Source organism: Varanus komodoensis, unplaced genomic scaffold, assembly GCF_004798865.1.
Source record: "Varanus komodoensis strain SLA01 unplaced genomic scaffold, ASM479886v1 scaffold23, whole genome shotgun sequence".
Taxonomy (NCBI): Eukaryota; Metazoa; Chordata; class Lepidosauria; order Squamata; family Varanidae; genus Varanus; species Varanus komodoensis.
In genome coordinates this window covers 18,535,970-18,559,896 of record NW_025335627.1, presented here as the reverse complement: position 1 = coordinate 18,559,896, position 23,927 = coordinate 18,535,970, and the positions used below count along the sequence as shown (strand labels likewise).

Here is a 23,927-nt window from a genome sequence, read left to right as displayed (position 1 = left end):
CGGTGTGCCCAGCCCTCAAAATGTGCCAGGTGATTATGTTTAATGACATGGCATGTATTTTAAAATTAGAACTAAAAGACCAACCAGAGTAGAGAAACATTTAATGCCAATGCCACTTCTTACCAGCATTTCAGTGCTGTCCATGGTCTGTTCAACACAAGTGATGGTGGTGTGAGCAACACTCCTAGAAAATTTTATTCTGACAACGACAAATTCAAGCAGCATTAATTTATTAAAAGAATCACTTCTGCAAAAGGGGGTGTATCCTACAGGTAGGCACACACAATCAGCTTGAATTACCCCATTTTATCCCTGTATCCAGCCCTCAGACCCTATTGGATAGGGTCCTTTGGGGTTACAGCCTATCCCATCCACCTAAACTGATCACGTGAAGGACCACTCAAGTTTACCACATTTTCAAGACCCTACTCCCTTATTTGTTTCCCTTATTGTTCCCCTCAGGTTTTCACTTAATCCTTTTGTCAGCATAATCAGTTCATTTATCTTTTTTTTCAGCAGAATACCTTCCTCCCCTAAGGCTGGGCTCCATGTGCCCTGCAAATGATTTGCCGCATTGATTTTTAACAACTCTTGCTGTTAACTTTGACCATTTCTATGATTCACTTGGTTAGTTTCACATTTAGTTAGTTTTCTAAGAAACTAACCTGTATAAAACTGTGCCCCTCCATTTGTAAGGTAAAAAAGGACTATCTTTATTTGATGCTGTTGCATTTCCTTAAACTCTCCTGTTAATATTGCCACCATTTGCATTCATTTTCCTGGATTATCTTTTAGATATAGATAAGAGCTCCAACTTAAGAAACCATCCTAGTCCAATGATGTCATCATTTCCCCTCTTGTCCTCTTTTTTTGAGAAGAGCTTTTATTTGTTTTTAGCCTGTTCACACACTTAGTTGATAAGCAGGCAGGTTTTTTTTAATTCCAGAGATAGTATTATCCAATATATTGTGTCTGTCTTTCCTGATCAAGAATCTGAAAATGGGCGTGCATTTTCTCCATTCATATATATACACAAAGCTATTTGAATAACCCTGCAAGTACAAGCTGATACGATCAGCTGATATGAAGTCACTTTTCAGCCTGAAGACCACCATTCTTTCTGTATCCCAAAACTGATCTGGAAGTCAAAAGCGTCCAAATAATCAGTTATCATCCAAGATGCCCCGGAATTCAGTTGCTCTCATCTTGTTCTCATATACTGTGCTATGATACAACAAATAACAAAAACTTTTAGTATTGGACGGCATATAAAAACTTAAAATAAAATAAATAAATGTCACCCAGCTGTGTGCAGAATGTTAATTCCTTTAGTATATTATGTCCCTTTTTTCATTTTCTTTCTAGCTGCCACTTTTTGAGCTGCCATGTTAATAGCTGTTTGACTAATCACTGATTTTACTAATTATCTATGCATATATGCATAACTCTTGTTCAAAGCCATTGTATGCCAGAACTGAAGACTTTTGTTTTGTGCAGGGTAATGCTGGCTTCCCTGGAGCTGCTGGCCAAAAAGGTGACATGGGACCTCCTGGAATTCCAGGTCCTCAAGGTATGACGACATGCAGTTATAGTGTCCTCTGATTATTACCATGATAATGCTGAAATAGCATTTTGTTATAATGACCTTTAAAATATGATATAAAATAATTCTATTATTTATTTACTTATATAAAGGCCACTCCTCAGTCAAAAGTTCCTACAAATAATCAATAAAAAATAAAGTCCCTGTCCACAGGTTTGAAATCTAAAAGACATGATACAGAATAAAAATGGAATGGGGAAGGGAGGAAATTAAATGTCTCTTTAATAATACCACATTATTAATTAGATGTGCAACATAGCACCAATAACAAAATCAGTCCTCCCAAAATTAGCTACTTGATGAAGAGAGATGATTTTTGCCAGCAGAGTCAAGGGGAAAGTGACCCTGTTGATTCTCCTGGACCTCTCAGTAGTTTTCAGTACCATCAATCACAGTATTCTTCCAGAGCAGGTGGGAAATCAGGGGCACTGCATTGCTCTGGCTCCAGATGGTGGTACTGGAGGTTTACTGCTCTGCACCATGACATTTATGTCATGGAGTACCACATGGTTTGATTTTATCCCCCATAATTTTTAACATCTACATGAAACTTCTGGGAGAGGTCATCAGGAGGTTTGGGCTGAAGTGTCATCAATATTCTGGTGATACTCAGTTCTGCCTCTGGTTTTCATCTGACCCAGGTGTGGCAGGCTCTACGCTGAACCGGTGTCAGGACTCAGTAATGGATTGGATGAGGGCCAATAAGCTCAAGCTCAATCCTGACAAGATGGAAGTACTGTTGGTGAGCAAGCCTCCATTCCAACTGGGAGATTATAAACCTGTCCTAGATGGGGTTGCACTTCCCCTAGAAGATAAAGTTCATATTCTGGGGGTGCTCCTGGATCCCAAGCTCTCCTTGGTGGCCCAGGTGGACTCAATTGCCAGGAGTGCCTTTTATCAGCTTTGACTGATTTACCAATTGCACTCCTACTTGGATGAGGGTAGTCTTGCCACAGTTATTCATGCACTGGTAACCTCCAGATTGGACTACTGCAATGCACCCTATGTGGGACTTTCCTTGAAAACACTCCAGACTCTTCAAATGATCAAGAACAGAGCAGTGCAGTTGCTGACTAATTTTTACAAACATATTACACCTCTCCCTCTACAGCTTCACTGTCTGGACTGAATTCAGCCCTAATCAGCTTGGGACTACATTATCTTAGGGAGCACCTTATTCCATATATTCCTGGAATGTATATCTTACATTCCAGGTTCCTATGCAATATTGTTCTTTACAGCATCAGACTTTCCTTTCATCACCAGATATATCCACAACTGAGTGTCCTTTTGGCTTTGGCCCTGTCATTTCACTCTTTCTGATGCTACTTTTACTTGCTTTCTGCTCTTCTCCAGTAGTACATTGAACACCTTCTGATCTGAGGGGATCATCTTCCAGTGTCATTATCTTTTAGCCTTTTGATACTGTCCATGGGGTTTTCATGGTAAGGATACTGGAGTGGGTTGCCATTTCCTTCTGCAGTGGATCACCTTTTGTCAGACCTCTCCACTATGACCTGTCCATCTTGGGTGCCCCTGCATAGCATAACTCATAGCTTCATTGCTCTACAGAAGCCCCTTTACCACAGCAAGACAGTGATCTATGAAGGGGTATTCCATATAGCCCTCCTCTTTAAGAAGCTGAACCTCCCTTTCTTTTATCTCTTTTGCCACACCTGAAAAAAGTGAGTTTGTTCATTTTAACATCTCCTGAAGCTCATTCTCAGCTTTATCCTGCCTGATGCCAATGCTGCACTTTTGTGCTACCTGTGCTTCATTTGTGGCCTGGTCTTCCTTCCACTTCCTGTACATGTCAAGTTTTTTTTACTGTAACTCAAAGCAATTTGTGGAGCCACATTGGTTTCTTTTGTTGTCTTCTATCTTCTGCTTTTGCTGGAATTGTTTGTAGAAAAACCTTTAAAATTACCTTGTAAAAAAACTCCCACCATAGGAGTTTGGTGGCAGAGTTGTAGAGGAAGAGGAGAGAGGCAGACAGAAGCAGAGGCAAAGTAGTGAGGGACCTGCACTAGCAAACAGGAGTTTGGAGACCTCCTCTGATGAACTCTGCCACCAACCTCCCCCCCGCCCACTCGTTTCTCTTCTTTTTGTCCCCTGAGTTCTCCCCACCCACTTGCTTTCTTTCTTGTTACACAATCCCATTCACTGGTAGATCTGTGTTGTTAACCTTAAGTGAAGACAGAAGAAAGCACCAGTTGTCACAATGGTCCCCCAAGACAGAATCACAAAGGTAGCACAAAGAATGGACGCTCAGCAGTGGCAGTGACCTGCAACATTTGTGCAATATTTGTTTTCTTAACTGAGGGAAAGGTGGCCTACCAAGGTCTCATGCCAAGGTCAGTTTACACTGTTTGTAATTCTTAGTTCTAAACAGCTTTACAAATGAGGCATCATCAATCATCAAAAGACCATCTGTTTCAGAGTGCTTTCAAAATTTGCAAACAAAAATTCTTTAAGAGTCTAAGTTGCAGCAGGTTAGAATATTATTCCCTTGGCAAAGAAGATGATATAATATAAAAAGAACTAGTAAAAGATAAAAAACAAAAAGAAAAGTAAAGAAAAAGGAGTAAAGGGGGAGCACACCTTTTTAACTTGTTCCGGTTTACCTTATCTGGCCATTTCAGTGTAATCAGAGCTGCAGACCAAAAGTCTTCAAGCCTACCTGTCATTTAGAGAGGTAAAAAAAACCCTTTAGACAATTTATAATCATCTAGATGAGATAAGGCAGAGAACAGCATCTTCGCTGCTGCTTCAAGTTGCCATTCCCTGGAAGCCGACTCCAGGCAACTTTTCAGTGGCACAGTCTGAGTGCCTGGTGAATGTGCCTCAGGTTTGCCAGGCACCTACCAGAAATTGAGTCCCACACACTGCAAACAGCATCATTTTTCTGCACCTGCTACTATTAATGGGAGCAATGAGTGGGGAAGAAGGTTGGCCATTGGAAATGACAGCTGGGGAAGTTTGCCAGTTGCACAACCAGGGTTCCGTGAGTCTATGTGAACCTCCTCTTGGCTCAGCTCACTTTACAGGACTATGCCGAACATTCATCCATTCACTCAACGTTTTTATAAACTGTTCTCTTCAGCATATGCTCTTAGAACAGCTTTCAAATAATTAAAATGGCATAATACACTATGAAATCATATTCAAATGTAAAGCATGAGAGGAAGTCTTTAGATTCTGGATGAACAGATTCCGAAAGGATTTGTCTAAACCCTAGTATATCCCATGTTAGTCTCAGGAAGTCTCACAACATTGAACATGCTTAACAGGTCACTACTGCTGGAGATCTTCAGGGCTCACTCCACTTTCCCTCTCATCTCACTACACCCTCTGTATTGGAAGGCTTTGACCAAGCTGATTATTAACATAATTCAGACTGCAATTCATGTAATTTATAGAGGCATCACAAAATTTGTATTTTATGTAATTAATAAAAATAGATAGTATACACTTCTTGGTTGAGCAATTAAGAACAATCAGGTAAAGTACCTGTCATAAATTATCTAAAATAATGGGATAGTAAATATTGAATAGGGGACTATGCAATTTATTTATACAGAAAAGTGAATAAAGGAAAACATTAAAAGTATGGAACTAGGTCCATATTTTGGTAGATGAACTAAAACTAAATAAGGTGCTTTATATAGTAAGAATGGCATTTTCCTTTCTCTCTAGGCCTAAAAGGTTCTCCAGGGTTCCAGGGACTCAAAGGAGAACAAGGTGATCAGGGACTACCTGGTGCTAAAGGTAAGCATTGTACATTTTAGTTTCAGTTCGGTTATGTTTAAACTAGTTTGTACTGATGTCAACTAGCAAAAATAACCAGAATCTCTTCCTTCCTCTTTCTTTCTTTTTGCTGATTCAGTTTAATTCTGTGTGATCTTTGATTACAACCATCAGTAAACATGGTCTTATTTTATTTCCATCTTTATCTCTGCAGGTTTCCCTGGACCACCAGGGCCTCCAGGCCCTTTCCAGCTTCTGAAAGGTGAACCAGGTTTACCTGGTCTTGTAGGCCCAGTTGGCCCCAAAGGACTTCCTGGGCCTCCAGGACCAAAAGGACAACAAGGTGAGAAGATTGTCTGAGGATTTTTGTTGTTGTTGTTTTTAAATGCATCTTCTGTGTAGATTCTATAATTCTGCTTGGCATACTTCTGAAACTCCAGTCCAACCAAGAATCTTTTAATATGTATTTTCTTTTCTTTTAAACAATAAGTCTGTTTTTAGATGGTGTTGGCTTTCATGATAATTCTCTCGGTAGAGTGGTTATCAGTTGCCATCTTGTATAAGCTGGAGGAGGATACTTTTTTGTGGTACCATACTTTCTGTAAAGATATTTTACTATAAATGGCAAGAAGAATCTAGTTCATGTGCTTATCTGGATGCATGGTTGCACTTATATAAAAATTGTGATCATTTGTACACTGGAAGGATATGTTGGTATGTCCCACACCATTGTTGATTCATTTCCTGTAACCCTATCCAGTGGCAACCTGTGTGAGAAAGAGCACAACAACACAGTTCCTGGACATTTCCAAAGCATTGATTTCATCATCTGCTAGAGCGCCACAGCAATTGACAGATTTTCCTGGCCTGGTAAACAAGGCCTTCAACTCACTCTCTCATTCTCTCTCCCTCCCACCCCACCCCCTTTAGAGTGCATTGCTGTGGGACTTTGCCTGTCATTGCTCTGATTTTGTTAAAATTTGCTTTCTTGATATTTAAGGTACATGTTAAGGAGACTTTTGCCTCCTTAATAATTGAGAATTCAAGTATGGCATGGTCACTTTCCCTCAGGGTTCCCATGGCTGCTACATTGTCAACTAGGTCTTCCCTGTTGGTTAGTATAAAGCCAAGGATAACCTATCCCCTCATTATTTTCTCTACTTTCTGCTGGTGGAAGATATCAGCAATGCATGTTAGGAATCTCTAATAAAGAACTCAAAGTGGCATACATAATTCTCCCCCTTCTGTTCTCAATCTTATCCCAACAACATCCCAGTGAGGTAGGTTGGGCTGAGATTCTGTGACTGGGCCAAAGCCCAAATTTGGCTGCATGGCTGAACAGGGACTAGAACCCAGATCACCTGTGTCCCAGTCCTGTACCTTAACCACTCCTCTCTATATTGGCTCTCTGTATTCTTAGTACAACAAAAAGAATATAGCTGCATTAGCAGCCACTCACCTAGTGACCACAGAAACATTGCTGGCATACATTAAATACTTATTTAAAATATTTACATGGTACCCTTTCTCATGGCACAAGGGTGGTTTACAAAAAGCTCTGTGTGTGCATGCACATTTGTAAAAATCTTCATATAAACACAACAAATGGTAGAAGATATGTAAAACATGTAGCTTTGTAAATCAGTTTAAATGTCCAGGCAAACAAATGGACTTTGACCCCATGCTGAGTACAATGTATTTATTTGTTATATTTTTGTATTGCACAATAGCTGAAGCTGTCTGGGCATTTCAGAACGATTAAACCTTCAACATTTAAATGAGATTATAAAATAATAATAATAAACTAATTGAACCTAGCAGCAGAGCAAAATTTGACCAACAGTACCAGATTTAAAACAGAAACTGAAAGGCTAAAATGTCTGAGGAAATTCTGACACCAAGAAGAGCACAGTATAACTGCCAGAAAAGTATCTCTGGGGCATGCATTCCCCAATTGGGATGCCAAAACAGGAAAAGTCTTCACTTCCTTGGAGATGGTCTCCCTGGAAAGGACTGCTGGAAGGAATCTTATGGTCTAAGAAGGGTATACATTTGGCTTTGACTCAGTCGCTTCATTCTTTCTGACGCTACTAGTACTAGCCCTCTGCTCTTCCCCAGTAGCATATTGGACACCTTCCGACCTGAGGGGCTCATCTTCCGGCGTCATATCTTTTTGCCTTTTGGTACTGTCCATGGGGTTTTCATGGCAAAGATACTAGAGTGGGCTGCCATTTCCTTCTCCAGTGGATCACGTTTTGTCAGAGCTCTCTGCTATGACCTGTCCTTCTTGGGTGGCCCTGCACGGCGTAGCTCATAGCTTCATTGAGCTACGCAAGCCCCTTCACCACGACAAGGCAGAGATCCATGAAGGAGAGTGTAATGGTACACCAGTTTAATTCTGGAGATACACATTTGGAAGAATCTACATTGGTGTATATTTGAGATATACTAGTGCAGAGGACTTATACTGGCAAGAGCATTTTATCCTTTGGTATAAGTAGAAGATTTTGAGTGAATTAAGGAAGAATTTTTGCCTCTTGTGCCCTCATATGTTGAGAGCCCTGATTTACTTGATTAAAGACCATGCTGCCAGTTATGTATCTAATTGCAAGTGATAGAAAGACTATAAATAAATCATAATGTCATGTCTTAATTTCAACAGGTGTAACAGGAGCTGTGGGTTTGACTGGTCCTCCAGGCATTCCTGGATTTGATGGAACACCTGGTCAGAAAGGAGCAACTGGCCCTTTTGGTCCCCCAGGCAAGTCCAATCTTTTTCCTTTGCCAGGATAATCTATATTCTGTATGGAGAATAGCTGAGCCTCACATGAGGAGAACTTCTGACTTGGGATTCAGCAAAGGGAAGTGAACCAAGGGAACAATTTCAGAGGAAAATGAATGCTCCTGAGAGAGCTTACCTTTAGTAGGAGAATTAGTTATAGATCTTTTCATTGTTTGACTGTGGGGGCAGCTGTTTTGTTTCTCAGAAGTTAAAAGCCTGGAGTATTTGCATGCAGGAGGTGGGGAATGTGTTCACTGCAGTGGAAAGTTCTTGTAAAATTAATTATAAGAGTAGTCAAAAGCACCTAGTTAATGAAAAAAGAAATAGCCGTGTGGCTGCTGACAACAAGGGGAAACCATTTTTTGCCTGGTAAGAGTATTTCCATGCCCCTCCCCCAGTTTCACTTCCAGCAAATGAAGCAACAAACTACAGGGAGAATTACTATTTTAACTAATTTGCATTACATTAATACTGTATGTGCAAAATTGTCAGTTACTGCTCACAGTCATGGGCTGAAATTAGTCAACATCTTTAATGATCTGTTGCTCTTAACAGGGCTTATCCTTTCTATGGTGGAAGGGTAAATCCAAAAGAAAGTTAACGTTAGAGTATGTTTTTTATCTCCAGTAGCAGGAGGTGCTTAATAAATATTTTGAATATTAAAAGGCAGGCACATTGTTATGGATAAAGACAAATAGTTACTGACAATCTACAAGAGCCAAATGGTGATATTAACAATTAGAACACCATGAAGGGCATGCGGGGTGGGGGGCAATCCCCTGCTGTTGCAGGATACCAATTTACACCATTCCACTCAGATGGCTGTCTAGTTTTGCCTTGAATGTCTCTAGTGTGGGAGAGCCCACCACCTCTCCAGGCAACTAGTTCCACATGAGGAAACTTTTCCTGATGTCTAGCCTGAATCTGGCTTGTCACAGCTTGAACTGATTATTCCGTGTCCTGCACTCTGGTATCAGTGAGAAGAAATCTTGAGCTTTCTCTTTGTGACAGCCTTTGATGTACTTACATTGTGCTGGACCTCAGTCCAAATTCTGTAACATGGTCAGCATGCATCTGGTATACAGATCAACTGTACAGTGAATCATACATATGGAGCTGTACAACAACATTGCACAAGTGAATATTCTGATTTTCATGAAATTACACATACATACAAACACACACACATACATACATACAGAGTCCAGTGTGATCTAATAGAAATGGCATGGGTAGAAAGCACTAGGATTTCTGTCATTAGGTAAATAAAATGCCTCTGAATTTAAAGTGTAACAGAGTCTCTAACAAACCAAGATCAGACCTTCATTTAATTTATTCAGAAAGAATGTCGATTATGTCTGTCTGTCTATTTCATTCTACTTCTATGTCATCCCATAACCCGCGGGTTCTCTGGACAGCTTACAAAATGCTGCATCAGCAGATAAAGATACCATAAATAGATAAAAACAGTAAAACTCACAAAATGTTAAATGATGAAATGATACAAAATAATATTCAGACATAAACCAATTATAACCAATAATTACTAGTTTGATTTCTTCTAAACCAAAAGGACAATTTGCTAAAATTCAGTGCCTCTCTGAATCTCCTCTCCAGGAGGGCTGAAAGTAATACATTACCTACCTGGAGTACCTTGTGCTGGGTGATCGAGACAGATCAGGGATTCTGTTGCTGTACAGCCCACCCTGCTGCTCAACAGAGTCCTGGTGGAGCTGACTCTTGGGCATGGTGTTGAAAGCCTCTGAAATGGTGGTTGTGGGAGATTTCAACTTCCATGTGGTGTCAGGGATGCCACCATGGGGCTGTCTCAGCTCGGCACTGGCCCACACACTTGACCTGTGTCAGGATCAGTGGCCCTGCAAGTGCCTGCAGAAGCTGGAGCACTTTTGCAGGCACTTTAAAGGAACAGCTGAGGAGCAATTATGCAGTGCAGCTGGAGGCCCTGGAGACAAACATCAGAGGTTTCCTGGCACTGTTGCTCTCAGCCACAGCAATGCAAGTTGTCTGCATGACTCTCTTGTGCTCTGGCCCTCTGCATCACCATGCTCCTGCTTGTTCCAGTTTGTTCATGCCTTGCTCGTGTTTGGTCCTGCTCCTGTGTGTTCCTGCTTGGCCTTCATTTGTTCTTGCCTTGCCCTGGTATGTTCCTGCCTTGCTCCAGTGTGTACCCACCTTGATCCAATGTGTTCCTGCCTGCACCTGCATCCTCGTCCCTACCCTCACCTGCTCTTGGTATTTGACCCCTGGACTGTTTTGTGGACTGTGCTACCTCTTTGTGAAATATCAGCCTGAACATCTCCTCTGCCTTCAACCTTGAACTGGTAACTTGTTCTTTGTTGTTTTCTTGTCTTTATGTAAACCATCCTGAGATCCTGTATGGATTAAGAATGGAATATAAATATCTTAAATAAATAAAATGTGCAAGTGTAAATGCCTTCTATTCTTTGGTTTTTTTAATGTATTTGGCTTAAGAGTTCATGAAAACTTCATTTGTGGCAAATGACAATGAAGAACAGGTCTTATTTGTTACTGTGAATGTATCTTGAAAATGTATCTTTAATAGGTAAATTATCTTATAGTTTAATTCAGAAGTTTCAAATTAGTAATTAGAAATATAGTAATTCTGTATTAAATATTAAAATGAATGTCATAGTAATATTACAGTGTATTAATTTATTAATTTATTCATTTCCATGCAACCAAATAACAGAAGCTCTCAGAACAGTTTATAACAGTTCAGAAGGGCTTGTTCTCATGTTAGCAGGTATAGGTTGTCAGCCATGCAGCATCATACATGTTTACTTGGAAGTGAGCCTGATTGTATTCTCTGGAACTAACTGGAGAGTGTACAAAACATTGCAGTCAAAGTGTTTAAAATAAATTATGTTATGATTGCAGTGCTTTTTTCTTAAATGCATCTGTGCACTTTTCCATATTCAGCAAATAAGCCCTTCCAGAAATGAATGACTGGGCAGATTTAGTGAGGGGAAACCCTTTGAAGGCAAGCAAGGAGTCACAATGCCTACTTGGTTTGTTAAAGTCAATTTCTATCTTGCAGGTCCTAGAGGCTTTCCTGGCCCACCTGGTCCTGAGGGAATGCCAGGATTAATGGGTCCAGCTGGCAGTCCTTCTGTAGCTCACGGGTTCCTTGTAACCAGGCACAGCCAGACCACAGAAGAACCATCATGTCCATCTGGGACAAGGCTAATGTTCTATGGGTATTCTTTGCTTTATATACAAGGAAATGAACGGGCCCATGGCCAGGACTTGGGTAAGGAAGCACAGATCAAATCCAGTCAGATGAACATGTTTTGCAGTTTATCTTACAGGCTAACATTTTTGTTGTAATCAGCTTCCTTAAGTCAAAGCAAAATGGTAACCAGCAACCCACTTCTACCAAGTTTTACCAGTTGCTACAACCACCAAAAGCAGACAAACAGAGATATCAACTATTCATTTAAAACTCAGAAAACAAGTGGGATGCTGAGGTCAATACAGCCTCCCTACGCTTGTCCTTCCCCCATACTGCATGGATATACAAAATATAACATCATAATTCATAATTTGAAAGAAATCATTTTGTATAAGTGATGACCTAGATGTTATTATTTTCCATTCTCAAAATATGAACATTGTTGTGAATGTTGTGAAACTCCAGGCCAAGACCCCTTGCTTTTCCATGAAAGTTTATGTTTATGGGAAGACGGTCATCACCCTCTGTGATATCCCCTCACATTAGTTAGTAGGCATGTCTGTCTTAATAACTGACCCTTTTTGGGAAGGATCCCCATATTGGTCAGACCTGCCCTATATAGATAAGATAACCAAATGGAATACAAGCCACAGCAGATCATAGGAAAGTTTGCCTGTTGATTTCACATGAATCTACTGTAATGATCAGGCTACAGGTTCTGATGCAGGTTGTTCTCATGATATATGCCAGTCTGTCTGAGTTGGGAACATACCTGGTACAATCCTGATTCAATTCAGAAGCTGGGAGGAGCATAAATTGATTATAACTCATAACAGAGATGAGAGGTCTGGCATTTTGCCACAGTAATGCTATATACATGTCACAGGGGAAGGGGGTACATGTGCCATCATATTTCATTGGGAATCCAGTGAACAGAAGTCCATGCAAGGTCTGGCAAGAGTGACCGTTACAGTGGAAGACAACCACAGCAGGTTCGTTAAACACTGCACAAGCTTTCAGCAAATACCCAAATACTTGGGAAGATCACTCAGCCAGGAAGCGATCCTTCAGTTTTGGAATCAAATGTGTTAAAGGGATTTCATCAAAAGAGAAAGATTTAGATCCCCAAATAAGCAAAAAAAAAAAAGCAAGAAAAACAAACCCAGTAGCAGGTGTAGTCCAAGCAAATATGCAGGGAGATGATATAATTTCCCTTTTAAGAACATTTCCTCAGGCTGTCATTCTTTCTTCTTGTGCCCTGATTATTCTGACCCGGTCACTTCACTGCCACTCCACAGTGCACAATCAGCAGGCAAAGATCAAGTTAGCTATGGTCTGGGACAAGAGAGGAGAGAAGCCTAGAAAATCTTAGCCCAGAACTAAACTTGTTCTTAGTTAAAACAACACCTCAAGCAAAGATAATGTGTTAGGGAAATCCTCTGAAGAAGAGATAGAATTCACTCAAGAACGGGTGTGTCTTTTCTCCAGGTTTTTCCTTTAACTGGTGTTAAAGCCTGCTGAATATTAAAAATGAATTTTAGTCAGGCCAAGCCAGATGACTCTATCCTTTCAGTTTCTAAGACCAGTGAAAAAACAATGGTTCTTTCAGGGCCACCCATACCCTTTTACTGTGCCTTTTCCTGAATTCTTCAAAGAAGTTTGGGAGGCAGATGAGCCACCCCAGCAAGGTCAGAGCTACCCACAAATTTGCTGAGAAACTTCATTCCTCCCCCCACCCTGTTATGGAGCATCTCAGTATCCCCATTGTGAGTGCTCAGGTTGACAGCACTCACTTTTCTGCCAGTTATTTCTGTAGATAGCAAGAGTGAGCCCAAGGGATAAATCCAAAGGTGAGAGGCACCTTTGAAGTAGTAGCATTCAGAACTTCATAAACAAAAGTTGTTAATAAAAATATAGAGAAGAGGTCTGTCTATTCTTATCTGTTCTTGTCTTCTTAGCAGATATTCTGAGAGGAGTTGGCTATTTCAAATTCCCCCTTTCCCCCAGTTCATTTGCTTCTTCCTTGGACTTGAAATGAGTATTGACAGGTTTCATTCCTACCCTTGAACTTGCTCTTTGAAGCTTGCATTACTTACCTTCCAGATTTCTGTGGAAGTTTCACCCAAAAGAGAAAACAAGAGAAAATTTTGGAGCACAAGATTCCACAAAGAAGATAGAACTAAGATGCAAAGGGGCATTTTGAAGAGCTCATCATAACATCATGTCAAACAATAAACATATGTTTAAATCAGAAGCAGGAAAACAGTTAAGAAGGCAGGTGGATCACTGGAAGGACAGCAATAAGGACAGATACCTTTGCCTGATGTTTTCAAGAAGGGAGTCTAAGGCAAATAATAGTGAGAACTGACTCATACCCCAACCATCCCCCATCTTTAAGGATAATGAAAATACTCTTATTGAAGAAAGCAAGATGGTAATAGACAGCAGAGACAGCATTTGGCTTTTCTTTGGCATGCCTGGGTCTCCCCACAGCTGCATATGACACCGTGCAGCTCATTGCTTGGTGGAAATCACGGAAGTTATGTCTCATATAGTTTTTCCAAGTGGGAATATATGCTCTTTGTGTCATTTCCCATCCAACTATCATCTTCCACTTTCCCCAACCTCTTTTGACTCAGATCTTATCCTTCAAGATAGAGGAGGAGTGGGGTTGAGTTCAACTGAGGAGAACCTTCCACTGCCCTCCTTTCCACTTCCACTTCACAGAAACGTTGTGTTTACTTAGCTGCCTCTGAAACCTCTTGAGTACTTTATGGATGCTTGAGGGACTGGACCAATTACAGGTACAAAATATATCATTGTTCAAATGTTACTATATAAATTGCATTGGATTTTAATTTTTGCTCTTTCAGGCACAGCGGGAAGCTGTCTACGTAAATTCAGCACAATGCCCTTTCTGTTCTGTAACATTAACAACGTCTGCAATTTTGCCTCAAGAAATGATTATTCTTACTGGTTGTCTACTCCTGAGCCAATGCCAATGAGCATGGCACCCATTACAGGAGACAACATCCAGCCTTTCATCAGTAGGTAAGCATTAGAACTGCTTGGGGAATTATATCTTTGTGAATTCCTGTATGAAATGACCTAAACAGCACCTCTCGGGTGAATGTGCATAATTTGACTACACATCAGATCTTGCATTTCTCCAAATGCTACAGTACAGATCTTAGTAGTATAAACCTATGAAAATATGCATATAAACATATCTTCTGAGAGGATTGTAGATTAGAGTAGAACTGGAACAAATACAAGTAAAAACAGGCAAAAGCAATATGCACCAGAAATAGACAAATTTGTCCATTATTAGGAAGCATATTCCCAATTGATTACTAAAATTCAGATAGCTATAGAACTGATCATTCCTCAAGGGAAAATTATCTGATATTCTCTGGTAGAAACAAGGGAGTTTTCTTCATCTTTTGGGATTGCCTCTCCTGTCACATATGGATGCAGGGCCAGTTTGCTGTTTGGCTTCTCCTGCAGTGGAGTTCTTGATCTCCCAGCCTATCTCTACATAGCACTAGAGAGCAAGGACTGTTAGTACTCTAGTGTGTCCAACAAACATGCTAAATGTGTTCTTTCTCCTACCATCCCTCCCCAGCCAATGAGAGCTCACACTGGGTAAGGTTTTTTTGTGGTATTCCTATGGTCACAATCTCCACTATTTGTCAGGGTCACAGATACGCACAGATTCTTTCAGTGAGTGGTTGTTCCTCTTCAGATACCATTAACTTTCTGTCAAACACTCTACTCCTCACTTTCCCTTCTCCAGGGGGCTAGGCAGAATGCTTGTTCTTACCAGTGCTACCTTGAGAACCAGTACATATATTCCCTGTTTTTCCTCTGGGTTGTCAGGACTTAGGTTTGGAAGCACTGTTTTGGCTGCAACATTATGGACTCATAGAAGGTTTCCCTCTCCTATATTTTCCTCAAGGATGCCCTGGGCTGGGATGTAGGTTCAGAACAGCACTCCTAAAGCTAAGCTAGAACACTGTAATCTCCTCGTGCATTTTCCTTTGGGAGACCTCTCATCCTCATGTCAGTGGGTAGGGCCAACATCTAGCACTGTCTCCCTAAAGTCAGTGGATATCCCTGTTTCTCAGACCTTTCTCAAAAGCTTGGAATACCATTTCCCCCCATTGAGAGCATTCCATGGGTTAAATGAGAGTTTTTCATGCCAACATAATTTATAAAAACAAACAACAAAAAAAAGCAGATTTGTCACAGAAATGCTTGGAGACCTTTTGGGTACTCAGTAATGAACAAAACTGTAAACAGATGGAAATGCTGTGATTGATCTTATGGGTCCATATAATTTTGGAATGAGATTTTTAACCATGTATACCATTCCATGCTTACCACAGTGACAACATAATTTTCTGATACAGGTAGTCTACCTCTAATTGAAACACAAAGAGTTTCATACAGGGTGGCATCTCCTTTCCATAAGGAACAGCTGCCCTGTCCTCTGTGATCAGCCGTGCTTACTTGTTTTTCCCCATAATTAAAAAAATACAAGTATATCTCATAAAAATTAAGAAAAACTACACAAATATAGAAAAAAACTATATATAGAAAACAAAACTAAATACAGCTAGTGCACCCCACAGCTATATAATATATATATATATACCCATATTTCTTTCATTTTCTTTACTTCTACTTCTAACTTTCCGCTCTTTCAGGAGTACTCCCATCCAAAATGTACTGAATGTTTAGTACTCTTCCCTTATTCAACACATAGTCAATAAATGAAACATATCATTAAAATCATTCTTCTTCATTAGGCCGTTTTTCACCCTAATCCCTGTTATCAACACCTATATTCCAAATTTCTTTATACCATTCAATTAAATGAAGATCCCGTTTCTTCTTCCAGTTCTTTGCTATTATCAATTTTGCTGCTGTTACCAAATTTATTATTAATTCTTTAATGTTCCATTTCCATTTCTTGTCCTAAAATATTACTAGTAATGCTATTTTGGAATTTAAATTCAGTCTCTTACTAATCTCTTTTAAAAAAATTATCCAAAATTTCTTAATCTTTTCACAATCCCACCACATATGGAAATAGGTACCCATTTTTGCCCACATTCCAACATAATCTAGAATATTTATTATCCATACAAAATAATTTTACCAGCTTCAAATACCATTTCCATACAAATTTATTAAAAACATTCCTTAATTCTAATTGACATACTTTTAGTATTCTCTTATCCCATATTGTTCCCCATTCTTCCTTATCAATAGTTAAGACTTAATGGAGTTAAGGGAACTTAACTCATTTCCCATGAGATTTTAAGAAGATCATGTAACTCCTCCCTGTCTAATAAAATCTTAGAAATCTGACTTAAAATCCCCCTTATTTGCATACTACCTTGAGTCTTTCTGCACAATGCAATCTCCTCAAATTTAGTAAGATCTCTACATTAGCCATTTTTCTTCAACCATTCTTTAGTTCATTGTTCTAATTGCATAATATTAAACCAAGTTAACTTTCCCCCCTTAATTATACCATTATCCTTTCCTTATTTCCATTTTCTCCAATCCTTTACACAAAGTATTTCTTTTTCTTTTAATACATTTCTCAAAATATCTCACAAGTTTTCTGGGAATCCTCTAATTTCTGTAACAGGAATTATTGGTGAAGTTGTTGGCATAAATTCTCTATACTTAAATTTGCACTATATTTTTAAAAAATGATTTTCTGTCTTTTTAATAATCTACTCATCTTGTTTAAGAAAAAAACTTAAAATGGATTTATGTTTGTTCTATCTTTGACCATGGCATTTGTAGAGAGTTGAGAGTTAGTGACAATTCATCTCCATGACCAGAAGGTCTGTCCATCAGCCCTGCTTAATAGTAACAAACAAAGCAGCATTGTTGCTCACCTCTTTTTCAAATTGTGCCTTGTTCCTTCCAACACATCTAGAGAAACTGATTGTAGTTTCTATTTCTATTGGAAGCAGGGGCATTTATTCTTGCATCAGGCTGCTCCCTGAAGATGCTACAATCAGTCCACAATAGAGTAGTCTCTAAATCAGACCTGGGCATTGTATGGCCCGCGGGCCACATCCAACCCGATGACTGACCCTGACTGGCCCGCATGAGGTCACTGGCAAATTAAAAGTCAATGCAAATATAATAATCATAATATAGATGCAAGCAATACAACTGCACTGCTTTTATTTTGAAGGATCTGCTAAATTGAATTGAATGTATTGCTTTGCATGTAATGTTAATGTTGTTGTGAATTTTCATTAAATAGTATTGTTCTGTGCTCCACATTTTCATTGTATCATTGTAATGTTTCATTTACTGTTTTTATAGAGATACATATTGAGCAGAGCTGTAAGTGTATTGGTCCGGCCCTTAACAACTGTCAAAGTTTCTCATGTGGCCCCATAGGAAAATTAATTGCCCACCCCTGCTCTAAATGGTCCCCCTTCAGAACTTGGTGGATTTGTTAACTTGTCATGCAAATGATCTAGTTGCTGCTGCTCAGGATCAAATGGCTAGCCAATCCTGCATGTGGCTGAAACACCTTGAGAAACTGCATCCATCTCTGCACTGGCCCTTCTTACTCACCACCCTCCATGGTGCCAGACAAGATAATGATTATAGTGGAATGGAATAGCTATATAACAGTTGCTCTTCAGTTGCCAGAATGCTTAGTGATTAATGGTAAGGATTGGGAAGAGATAATTGTAGGGGTATAAACATCTATTTTTGCAGCTCTTTTGTTATCTCTTCTCAGGTGTGCTGTGTGTGAAGCTCCTGCTATGGTGATAGCAGTTCACAGTCAAACAGTTCAAATTCCACCATGCCCGGAAGGCTGGAGTTCCCTGTGGATAGGCTATTCCTTTGTGATGGTAAGTCATTCCACCTCAGTCAGCCTCCATTTGCCCTCTTCTTTTTGCTGCATTCTAAACATCCCTCTATTTCAGGCCATGGTTACTTATTAAAATCTAGTTCATTGGCACTTGATGCTCTATACCAGTGATGGTGAACCTTTTAGAGACTGAGTGCCCAAACTGCAACCCAAAACCCACTTATTTATCGCAAAATGCCAACACTGCAATAAAACCTGAATACTGAAGTTTTAGTTTAGAAAAAACAACTCTCAGCCAGTCCAAGCAAATGACAGCGCACTGACTGGCCATGCAAAAGCTCGGACGAGTCATGGCTGATGAATCGCAGCTCATGATGTCATTGCCTGGCACCACTACTCCTTTTCAAGCATACACATGGCCTCTATGTGCACTGTTATCCAATGCTCGGCTGCTGGGGCAATGCTGGGGTGACTTGGCTCGCATGCCGACAGAGAGGGCTCTGCATACCCGCTGCAGCACACGTGCCATAGGTTCACCACCACTGCTCTATACAGTACTAGCACAACAATGAAGGTAAAGGATTGAATCTGAACAACCAAATGCAGGCAACACTAAAGGTATGCTTTTCCCTTCAGCCAACTTCTAGGTCTTTCTGGAAATACTATGGAATGGGAACATCTTTTTCCTCTTCAAGTTGCTCTAGAATAGGCTTACTTCATCCTTGGTTGAGTCTACCTTGATGCTGTGCCAAGTACACAGGTGGTCAGAACCGGGAGGGACTAACCTCTTCCTGTCCACCCAACCAGGTCTCAGTTATGCATGCCAGACTGGCTGCCTCATCCACTATTAAAGCATGGATGAGGGAGGTCTATTTGTGCACCAATCTGGCATTCAGAAATAGCATCTGGAGGCAGGCTGATAGGGCAACCAGAGAACCTGCAGTTAGGAGCAGGACTGGGACATGGCACAGTTGTCTCCCTCTGCCCATCACTACACTAATTGCCCCCCCTTCAGAACCCCCCCCCACTTGTTGTGATCACTTTCCCCCAGAGCTCACATAACTTCTACTTTATCCAGTAAAGTCATTCCTGTTAGTATTAAGTCAAGGACAGTTGATCCCCCAATTCCTTCCAGATCCTTCCACTTTCTGTAGAAGAGAAATATCAAGCGTGTATGTCAAGAATTTCTCGGAGGGGCCACTTTTGGCAGAATTTGTCTCAGGGTGTAGAGATACTGAGGTAATTGAAGTCTTCCTCCATTACTACCACATCACAATTCCTTGAAATACTGAGAATTTACTTAACAAAATTTCATCCTCATTTTCTCTTTGTTTGGGGGGTTGGTAGTAGTCTCTGACTACTGAGAGTGGGGCAGAGTATAAATTGAATAAAAAGAAATAAATACAATGTTTTTTAAAATTCCTTGACACATTCATTTTGACCTTAGATACTCTCAACAGGGCTCCAGGCTCAGCTTCCTATACATCTTCCACAAACATTTGCACACATTTTGCAAGCCAGTACTACTGGAGACCCCTTTCCATCCATTGTGGGCTATAGAAGAAGTGTATGTGTGTGTGTGTTTCGGGGTGCTGTTTTTTGTGTGCCATTACGTGCATGGGCCATTGTCTTGAGCTGGTCAGCCCAAGTCCAGCTTTCCTGTCTCTAGGGGTGCCCACCCCTCCCTTCCACCTTCTTTGACTAAAATCAAAAAATCACTTTGAGTCCATGGTACATGCACTGAAGCAATACATTCACCGTATTCTCCCTGACAAGTGGAGATTTAAAATGACTAATGTCCATATTGCTCAGGTCCTTTTTGTTCTTTCCTAAGGTGAAAAGTGGTAGTTCCAGGCATATGAAATGTACAATTTCCCTTGGTGCTGCTGGTTTCCATTTGTCAGGGAGCTATGGTGGTGGCAAGGCTGGTGAAGTATAACTCTCAGACTGAGGAATGAATGGAGTGGGATTGTATAGTAAAAGCACACTGGAAAAGAAGTCCATTGTATCCTCAGCTGAATCATCATTAGTTGTATCTAGGTTGGTTTACTGTGGATACTGAGCATGTGGAATGCAATTTGATCCTGAATTCTTAGTCTGGAGATCTTTGACCTGTTGTTTCCATTTATCTTGAGAGTCACTGAGATTCTATACCTGGGATTCAAGTGCACACTTGGTTGTTTATTGGAACCAGTTAGAATAGACATCACACTGAGCCTGGGGAATCACTATATAAGTGAAATGTTCCATACAATGGAAATTGTTTACTGGTGTTGCCCTTTGCATACCAATTCCATTTTGCTAGGAAGTTGCAGTTCTTATGGCCATAATGTGTGTACATGAAGTATTTAGTTGTTCCCTTTGGAGGAAGATGTTCATCTTTGCTCCCATTTCCTCATACAGTGCTTTCATACAGGGATGGCTTATTCAGAAACAATGCAGATGCAGCCATTCCCATGGTAGGTTTACATGTAAATCTAAGAATGGAAGTAGATCTTCATCTCACCTAGGCAGCCCCATCTCAGTTGAGGCTGTGTCCTGGCAGAGGGAGCAAGTATAAAGAAGCTTGCACAAGATGGAGCAGCCCACTGCAGATCTGTATCCAAGGCTCTCCCCAGATAGCTCATATGTGCCATCTGGCTCTGATCCCAAAAAGGGGGGCAGATTATCGAACAAATTCAGTCCCCAGAGTCATTGGGCTTTTCTAGCTGGCTTTGCCCAATCTTGCTAGCCAAAGCCAACTGAGAATAAACATTCTCAGGAGAGAGGTTACATCTGGGCACAAGACCTGGAAGTGCTGAATCTGCTTCCAAAATGGTTCATCAGCCTGATGTGATTCAGGCCCAGTTGAGGGCTATGGCAGCCAATGTAATGGCTCTGTGAAACATCTGTCTGTGTAGCTGGGATGTCAACACAGCTTCACAGGCAATATTCAGAAATTCTTCCTTTACTGATGCTAAGCTTTTTGTGGAGCCCTTTCAAAGAATTCTAGTGGGAGAGAAAGGCAAAAAGAAAAGCTCTTCGTCATGGCCTCTGTATCACACATATGGGCGCTGTGCCTGCACAGTGCCTAAGGCCAGAAAGATTAGAAAGCTAACGGTTTTTGGCGGGAAAACTCCGCTCCCATCCCCCTCAGTACTATATATAGAACGGAGTGTCTGCCATTTCCCCCAGTCTTTTAGGACCGCCGTTCGCTGTGCGTCGTGCCTGTTCGACTCTCGCGTTGACTATCGTACTCTTGTTCTTATTGTTCTTATTCTTCTCGTTATAATGTTGATTGTTATTACTCCAAGTTTTTTCTCCCTTGTTATATTACCTTTCTTGTTCTTCTTCGCTAAAAAACAAAACCAAAAATATTATCTTATCCTTCTTTACTGTCTCCTATTTTTCTATTTCTTCTTGATGGCGCAGTGAGTGGCTTTCCGCAAATGCACAGAATGTGGGTCCAAAATGTCCCCGGTGGACCCACATGATTTGTGCCTCCTCTGCCTCGGCGAGGGGCACAAAACAGATAAATGCCACCACTGTCTGGCGTTTATGAAGCAGACCCATAAGAACAGGGAGAATCGCCTGCGTAAACTACTTTGGAACCCGGCCTTGATGCAGTCAGACCAACTGGCTGCAAAATCTGGTCCTGCTTCGGCCGCCCCTGCTCAACGCCTGGCCTCTGCCTCGGCCGCGCCTGGCCAATGCCCTGCCACTACACCGGCTATGCCTCAGCTGCGCCCATCGGACGATGGGACCTCGGCACCAGGAGCCCAAAGACTTCCTTCTCCCCCGCACAAACAACGGGAGAAGAGAAAGCATGGCAGCTCAGATCAGTCCTCCAGCCACAAGAAGGCTAAGAAGGACAAGGCGGGCAAACTGGCTCACAAGCCGAAGGAGCACCGTGACTCGGGCTTGTCAGCCCCATCGATCCCGACGGCTGCATCGATACCAACACCATCAGTACCGATGCTCCAATCCGCTATGCAGGTCACCCCGCCGGGATCCCCTGAACGGGTTACACACCAGGAAGGGCAGTCTCCTGAACGACCCAAGGAGCTGTTGCGCCAGTCCATTTCGGACAAAGAAATCCAAGATTCTCCTCCCATGGCTCACTTGCCCACGCCTATGCCACCATCTAGGCCAGTGGCCGAATCTCCTGCCTCTCCACCATGGTACCGAAGTCGCTTGGCTGAACAACGCAGGGAGGAATGGGATCGACCCTACTATGAAACCTACCCAACGGGTTGGAGGGAGTACCATTCCTTTGGCTTCTACCCACAACCACGGGACCGTACCTCACCTTCAGTCCAGGGAGAAGCCCCGTCTACATCAAGACGCCCGGGGTCAGGACACCCCACATCACCAGGGAGCTCTTCATCTGGTGTCCTGTACCGCTTTGAGGCTGACTCCGATGAGTCCGAGGTAGATTCCGCCTCTCCAGACATTGCTATAACCTCGCAAGGTCCAGCATCTCCAGAAGAGCCGTATATCTCCTTCAGAGAGCTAATGTCGAGACTTGTTCAGTCGCTTGAGATCGAGGCACAACACCAGCCCGATCCAAGCACCAACAAGTTCTACAACATTGTGAGAGGTGAACAGTCACCTGCCATCGTCCTGCCACTAATTACAACACTCCGACAGGTGATGGTCCAACCTTGGGACCTGCCAGCTCAGCCACAGCCCACCCTACGACGCTACGAGGCTATGTGCCAAGTTTGGGAGCAGGATATACCATTCCTCCTGCACCACCCCAAACCAAACTCGGTAGTGGTTGAGTCATCGCAGGGCAGAGAATCCAGAGGACACACTGCTCCCCGAGACAAGGAGGGAAGAAAAATTGATATGCTGGCACGCCGAGTCTATGCGGCCTCTGGGCTCAGCCTTCGTATGTCAAATTACGAAGCTACTCTTGCCAGGTATCAGTTTTTCATAATGCAAAAACTGGACAACATAGCTGCCTCCCTGCCAGAGCAACAGCGAGATCTGGCCAGGGTCTCCATTAAGGAGGGCATGCAGGTGGCCATTCAACAATTGTCGACGGCATGCCATCACGTCAATACCAACTCCAGGGCCTTTGTCAGTGCCATCTCCCTCCGCAGGCATGCTTGGCTCAGGAGTTGCAACTTCCCAGATGAAATGAAGAGGCGCATCGAGGAAATGCCCTTTGATGGCTCAGGGCTTTTCCATGCCAGAACAGACCACAAGTTAAAGTCCATTCACAAGTCCCAAATGACGGTCAGGCGAATGGAACTACTGACCCAACAAAAACATAAGTGGGCTTGGTCGCGTCCATCCTACCAACACCAGTTTCCTCCAAGGCAGCAATACCAGCAGCGCCAGCAACACAGGAGACAGCAGCCACAACAGCGGTTCCAACAAGGCCGCCGCCATTTCGACAATGACAAGTGCCAGCGCTGATGGGGTGGGCAAACCTCTCCTCTCTCCCAACTCCCACCTTTCCCTCTCACGTTTGGGAGCCGGCTGCAAAGCCGACTCCCCATTTGGGAGTCCATCACATCTGATCGGTGGGTTTTATCCATCATCCAGCTCAGATACAGAATAGAATTCAACATCGTTCCTCCGTCGAGCCCGATCCGATTTACACCATGCTCGTGTTAAACACTTCGTGTTAAAAGACGAAGTTCACCAGCTACTTTGTAAAGGAGCGATTCGACAACTCTCTCGTTCTGAAGGACTTCATGGATTCTATTTGAGATATTTTACAGTCCCTAAA

General features: G+C 41.8%; 1 protein-coding gene across 3 annotated transcripts in view; it reads left to right on the top strand.

The window, feature by feature from the left end:
• Positions 1-23,927, top strand: part of COL4A1 (collagen type IV alpha 1 chain) — a 197,252-nt gene that overhangs the window by 164,204 nt on the left and 9,121 nt on the right. The window contains exons 44-50 of one of the 3 annotated variants that reach the window (XM_044431656.1): positions 1,498-1,570; positions 5,300-5,371; positions 5,565-5,693; positions 8,013-8,111; positions 11,212-11,424; positions 14,220-14,397; positions 18,131-18,245. In XM_044431656.1, coding sequence (XP_044287591.1) covers positions 1,498-1,570; positions 5,300-5,371; positions 5,565-5,693; positions 8,013-8,111; positions 11,212-11,424; positions 14,220-14,397; positions 18,131-18,245 — 879 coding nt within the window. The other 2 variants (XM_044431657.1, XR_006414881.1) reach the window with 2 other exon arrangements.